Source organism: Emiliania huxleyi, assembly GCF_000372725.1.
Source record: "Emiliania huxleyi CCMP1516 unplaced genomic scaffold EMIHUscaffold_315, whole genome shotgun sequence".
Lineage (NCBI taxonomy): Eukaryota > Haptophyta > Isochrysidales > Noelaerhabdaceae > Emiliania > Emiliania huxleyi.
This window is the reverse complement of record NW_005199641.1, coordinates 117,381-123,723: the sequence shown is the minus strand read 5'-3', so window position 1 is coordinate 123,723 and position 6,343 is coordinate 117,381. Positions and strand designations below refer to the sequence as shown.

The 6,343-nt window shown below is 67.6% G+C and overlaps 2 protein-coding genes across 2 annotated transcripts in view; one reads left to right on the top strand and one right to left on the bottom strand.

Annotated features, from left to right (window-relative positions):
- Nucleotides 1-3,182: 3,182 nt before the first annotated feature.
- Nucleotides 3,183-3,959, bottom strand: EMIHUDRAFT_116966 (hypothetical protein; the record flags this gene model as incomplete). Its single annotated transcript, XM_005774296.1, has 2 exons — nucleotides 3,183-3,764; nucleotides 3,924-3,959. 2 exons carry the CDS (start codon nucleotides 3,957-3,959, stop codon nucleotides 3,183-3,185), a joined length of 618 nt encoding a protein of 205 aa, XP_005774353.1.
- Nucleotides 3,960-4,454: 495 nt separating this feature from the next.
- Nucleotides 4,455-6,343, top strand: part of EMIHUDRAFT_116965 (hypothetical protein) — a gene marked incomplete at both ends in the record, with an annotated part of 18,615 nt that continues 16,726 nt past the window's right edge. Inside the window, one exon of the mRNA XM_005774295.1 lies at nucleotides 4,455-6,293. Coding sequence (XP_005774352.1) covers nucleotides 4,455-6,293 — 1,839 coding nt within the window. The remainder of the gene's footprint in view (nucleotides 6,294-6,343) is intronic.

Here is a 6,343-nt window from a genome sequence, read left to right as displayed (position 1 = left end):
GAAATGCCGGTCTCGCCGAATCACTCTGGCCCCTGCCGCCGACGCGGCGTACGCCTCGAGCGCCCCTATGTCGATAGGGCACCGAACCCTTCGGGTGACCGGCCTACCTTCTCGTCGGATCCTAGCATGTTCCTCCCCCCTGAACATGTCATTGAGCAGCTCGGCCCTTGCCTTCCGCAGCCTTTCCCTCGCCTCGGCCACCTGCTCGTTGGTACATGGCGGCCTCCCCGCCTGCTTCCGTTTCTGGTCCATGTGTCCCAGCCGGGTCACCGCCTGTTGGTACAGCCGCTCCACCCTCCCTCGGGATGGCGTCGCGTGGACCACTACATCCCCGAGGACGCCGAAGGCATGCCTCGCCCTCATCACCCGCGTGACCTCGTCTAGGAAAACCACCGAATCATAGCCAGGCGTGCGGATCCGGGGAGGGGGCTCGTGGCGGATTTGGTTCGGTTCAGCCCTTCCTTCGACTCGTGCCGTCGGCTGTCCCTCCCCCGTCTCTGCTCCTCCCCCGTCTGAGGCTCGCGTGGCTTCCTCCCTCCGTGCTCCCGCCGGCGGCCGGTTCTGCCGTACAAGGCCCCGCAGTTCTTCCGCAACGATCTCTCGGTGTCCGAGCTGGTCACCTCCGTTGCCCCATGTCAGGACCAGGGCTCCCGTCGCCGACCCGTGTTCCCGGCTAATCTGGGTCAGCGCCCCCACCACTTCGTTCCCCACCAGCTGTTCGAGATCCGATGTGGGGCGGATCCCCGTTGGCAGAGCCCCCCCCCCCTCCTCGTTCATGTCCACTGCCCGGACGTCCCCAAGTCTGAGCCATCTTCGGTACGCCCTCCGGCCCGCCTCCTCCAGCCCCATCTGGTCGGTGCTCCCCGGCTCCTCCCTTCTTGCGAAAACGTGTGCTAGGGCCCGACTCCACTTGGTCCCCCTCCCCACATTCACCACCACCTGTCTCCCACCCTTTGGCCTGTGTTCGCCCAAGACAATCCGAAGGGCAGGGGGGCCGGGCGGCGGCGCCGCTTCCAGGATTTCTATCGCACGTTGTGATAGGGGGGCGCACTTCGTCCTCTCTTCCCGCACGAGTTCTCCCGGCCCTCGCACAGGGGGAGGGTCCTGGCGTCCCCGGTGGAGCTGCACGTTAGCGAGGCCTCGCACCGTATCCTCCCTCCGCGTCGCCGAGTCATCCCCCCCCATCGGCTGGTCTCGCGTGGCCTCCTCTATCCGGATGGTGTACGACCTCCTCACTGCTGCAGCCTGGTGTTGCAGTCCCGCCAGGGTGTTCACCGCTATATCCTTGGCCAGGTTGGTTGCCGGGTCCATCGTTCCGCACCCTCCCAGGTCTAGCGGGAGCAGCACCACCTCCATTGCCGCCGAGCGCTGGGCCGTGAGCGGGGTGGGGGCTAGCCGGAGGGCTCGCAACGACGCCCGAGCGGCCACCACACGGGCCGTCTCCAGCACCTCGGGGCCCGGGGGGTGGGCCACCCACATCAGCTTCACTCGCTGGTACAACACACCCGCCGCTGCTAGCGTCGTCACAGGGAAGTTCGGTTGGATGGATGCCGTGCTTCTGTCAAATGCCATAGCTGTTCTGCGCGCCACTGCGTCCTGTTCCTCCCAGAACCGTTCCGGGTCTGTTTTTCCGGGTTTGGGATGGCTGAGCGAGCGCGCGCCCAGTCTTGAGAGACGCCCTTCGCCTCGCCCAACTTCTTTGCGCCCTCCAGTTCACTACGCCGCACGCCAACGTTGCGCCCTCGACTGCGCCTCGCCGAACAGTGCATGATGACGGTCTCCGAGCCGGTTTACGGCGCTTGCGAAAAGCGTGGAGGCGAGGCTGACGAGCAGGCGTTTTATGCGGCACAGCAGTCGGACGACGAGTTGGAGAGCGACTCGCCGCCTCCGGTGCCTCTCGAGAGCATAATCCGGCAGCGGAAGGCCGGTGCCTTCTTGTTGTGTGCTATGTTCTCGATGTCTGCCTTGACTACGCTCGTCGCGATGACTGGCGTCTACGGCTCCAACAGCAGCGGGGAACACCTGTTGGAGACCGACCTCCGGCGGAGGGACCGACTGAGCTACCGCACCGCCTCTGGTGCCGTCGCCACCATCGACACTTATTTATATGACGCCTCGCCCGGTGCGCCACCGCCGGAGCCCGCCTCGCGCGTGCACGCAGCGTGGCTGGCAGGAGAGGCTGCGCTACAGCATGGCGGCGACACCGAGCCAGCGCCGGTACCCGCCGAGCCATCAGAGCCCGCCGAGTCCGGCGGGCACGCCGGCACAGCTCACGCTCGGCATCACGTAGACGGACATCACGCAGGCGGCGCCCCAGCTGGCGACGGTATCTCCGCCAGGCAAGGTGGCGTGGCCGCCGCAGCGCCGAGCGATCATGGCGGGCATGCCTATCGGCATCATGCCGACTTCCCGTCCATCGGCGGTGGCTCCGCCCGGCAAGAGGCCGTGGCGCAGGGGACTGCAACTGCGGCGCATCGAGCATTCTCCGGCAATTCGTCATCAGCCGCGAGAGAACCCTCAACGCAACCAATCAGCTGAAGGTGTCTCACGAGTATTCCCTGCTTCTCCATTTAATACTAAGTTCCACCCTCTGGCGCGCCGTCGCCCGCCGCCTGGCCCGCCCCCCGCCCTGGTGCCTGGACAGCCGCGCCTCGCCCGCTTCCTATAAAGAGAGGTTGAATACCAAACAAATCTAACACATGGGGAAGCCGCGGAAGGTGGCCCGCGCCTTCGCGAATCCCGTCTTGCGGCTTTTGCCGGATGCCCACCGCTTGGCCTCATTGCGGGGGCGGCCACCGGGCCGTGCCGTGGCCGCCCCCGTAGCTCGCGAAGCTGCGAACCGGGCTGCGTCCACTGCGCCGCGCCGGCGCGCCGTGACCGTCGGCCCCCGGACTCGGTTCTTCGCGGCCTGCGCCGGAGAGTTGGCGGTCGTGCGCTGGGTGGTGATCGTCATCTGTCTGCTCTGCTGTGCTTCTCGCTCGTGCGTCCTTGGACTTGTGCTGACCTCCTTTCACCTCCTGCTCTCCTATCTATGCCACGTGGCTGTGTGTGTTTGGGTTTCTATGTTTGCGATTTTGGATTTTCCATTGCACTTTGTTTATTTATTAGTTCAGAGAGTGGTGAGGTGGAGTCGGAGAGGTCACCCACACCCACACCGGGCGGGACGAGACACGCACACGCACTCACACTGCAATTAACGGGCTCTCGTCGCCAGCCCTCGTGCTGCGCCGCTCCCTTGGCTGTGTCGGAGCGGGCTCGCAGGTCAGCAGCGCGTCCCCAGCCTCGTCGCCGTCCCCCTCGACGTCGCTCCCCTTGTCGCTGGTGGCGACCGCGCTGCCGCTGTCGGTCGCGCTGGCCGGCAGCGCGTCCGCAGCCTCGTCGCTGCCCTCGCCGTCGCTGTCCTCGCCGCTGGTGGGGGCCGCGCCGCCGGCGCCGAGCGTCACCCGCCTCCACGTCTCTTCCTCTAAGTTGATTCGGAAATCCTGGTCGGGGTAGCCGTCGTACTCGACCGCGTGCACGAGCCGGCCGTCCGAACCCTCCTCCCGCCCCGTGATGGTGCCCGGCCACCACCTCTGCTCGCCCAGGATCTCCACGTGCGTGCCAGTCTCGACTACAGCGTGCCCGGCGATCCTCGCCGCCGCGTCCACGCGCAGCCGTTTCCGCCGCGCCGTCTTAGACTCCGCGGCCTGCGGCAGGACGTAGTTCGGGCCGTACTCCGCGACGTTCGCGAGGGCCTCGGCCGCGCTCACCGTCTCGACCGCGGCCTCGACCGGTGGAGGGGGGGCTCGACCCGTCGTTCGACCCGTCGTTCCGTGACCTCCCGCGCCAGCCGCTCGCCAGCGAGGGGCTCCTGATGCGCCGCCCGTCGGTCGACGCCCTCGCCCCTGCGCTCAGCCAACGACGCCGTCGCTGTCCTCGCTAACCAACGTGACCGTGATTCGAGGCCGCCCATCCTCCATTGATGCCGTCCAACACCAAAGTCGTTCCCCCTCCAACACCAAAGTCGTCCCTCCCCCGTCCCCCTCGGACACGTCCCTCCCCTGTCCTCTCGACTGCTTCCCTCTTTTACATACATAAATAAATAGAGCAGTCATCTCCATGAGAGATGCAGATGGGCGACGCACGAACACAGAGCTCAGAGGCACAGTGCGCAGTGCGCACCCCGCCCCGCTCACAGGGCGTGCATCACACAGGGACTGTGTGACTCCTTTTCTGGGGTCTCTTGACAGAGGTGCGCTAGTCGCTATAACACACATGGGGACTTTGTGAAAAAAGAATTTGCGGTGCCCAGGCGCCGGCCACAGGCCTCGCCCGGCTCTCCCTTCGCGTCCGACGGCCGTCCTGCTCGGGATTTATTGATTCCATCTAAGTGCTCGCGTAGCCGCTGCAGCAGGAACTGCAGTCGCAGTCGACGTCGCAGTCTCGCTTGGCCATAGGCAGAGCCTCGCTGGGAGATGGCGGTGCGAGATTTTGGGCAGAAAGTTGACGTCTGCCGGCGCATCAAGGAGGTTCTGAAGAATTATGAGGAGGGAAGCCTCTTGAAGGAGATGGTCCAGAACGCCGATGATGCAGGAGCGTCCGTGTTCGACGTCCTCCTCGACCTCCGGACCCATGGTTCGTCAGAGCTTGCGCTTCCCGGCACGGCGGCCTTTCAGGGTCCTGCGCTCGTGACGCACAACGACGCGGTCTTCGCAGACTCCGACCTGGAGAGCATTCAGCAGATTGGCGGCTCGCAGAAGGCCGGGTCGCGGTCCACCAAGACGGGGCGCTTTGGCGTCGGCTTCTGCTCTTGCTATCACGCTACCGACCTCCCTTCCTTCCTCTCTCGAGACTTTCTCGTGGTGCTCGACCCGCACTGCGCGCACGTCTCCGACAACCGCTCCGAGCCAGGCAAGATGCTCTGCTTCCTCGAGGACCCGAAGACCGTCGCCTCGAGCCGCGACACCTTCGAGCCCTACCGCGTGTTCGGATGCAGCCTCCAGCACAGCTACCCGGGCACAATCTTCCGGCTGCCACTCCGCACCGCCGAGCAGGCGGCCGCGTCGCGCATCTCGGCGCAGCCCTTTGTCGGCGCGCCGGCGAGGGGCCTGCTGGACGCGTTTCTCGAGCTGCTCCCCGAGCTGCCCCTCTTCCTCACCCACGTGCACACCGTCACCGTCTCGGTCTGGGAGGCGGGCGCCGCGGCGCCGACCCTCCTCCGCTCCCTCTCGACACGCGACACCAAGTCGGGCGCGCCGCCGCAGCGCAGCCGCGTGCACGAGCTGGTCGCGGCGCGCAGCGATCTGCGCAGCCTGACCCCGTCGCAGAGCATCTCGCAGATCGACGTGCGCGTGAGCGACTCCGCCGCCTCACCGAGCGCCGCTCGCTGGCTCATCGTGCAAGGCATGGGCGCCGGCCGCGCCCTCGAAATCTGCCTGGACCCGGCGTGTGAGCGGTATGGCCTCACCCCCATCCCGTGGGCGGGGGTCGCTGCTCGCGTGATGCCGATTGGCCTAGCGACGGAGGGACGCCCGTACTGCCTCCTTCCCCTGCCGAGTGCGACGGGGCTGCCGGTTCACGTCAACGGTTTCTTTGAGGTCTCCTCCAACCGGCGAGACATCTGGCACGGGGACGACACGATTGGCGGCGGGCGCTTGCGCTCCGAGTGGAACATCGCCCTGCTACAGGACGTGGCGGCCCCTTGCTACGTCGAGCTCCTGCTCTACGCGCGCAGCCTGCTGCACGGCCCCGCCTTCTACGCCCTCTGGCCGTCCTCCAAGCCTGCCGAGCCGTGGGGGTCGCTCGTCGCCGCCATGTACCGCCTCGTCCTCGACCAGCCGCTGCTGCGCTGCGAGGCGGACGGCGGCAGCTGGCTCTCGGCGCGGAGCGCCATCTTCGCCGACGGCGGCGGCTTCGAGCTGCCTGACGCGGCGCGGGAGCTGCTGCTGCGGCGCGGCATGCCGCTCGCGGTGGTGCCGGCGCCGGTGCAGCGGCTGCTTGCGGAGGCGGCGGAGGCGGCGGGCCGCGCGCTCTCCGTCGCGAGCCCGGAGGCGGTCCGCGCGTGGCTGGCCGGCGACCGCCGCCTGGCGCGCGAGAGCCCGACCGAGGGCCAGCGGACGCGGCGGGAGGGCCTCGAGCTGCTCCGCCACTGCGCGAAGGGGCTGAGGGGGGAGGGGATGGCGCAGCTGCGAGGCCTGCGGCTGGTGCCGCTGCGGTCGGGAGGGTGGGCGCGCTTTGGCGACGCGTCGAGCCCGCCGCTGCTGCTGAGCGCGTCCGCCGACGACGAGGGGCTTCTCCGCCCGTACCCGGCCCTGGTGGTGGACGTGCACGCCGAGGACGGGCTGGCGTCGGAGGAGCTGCGGCT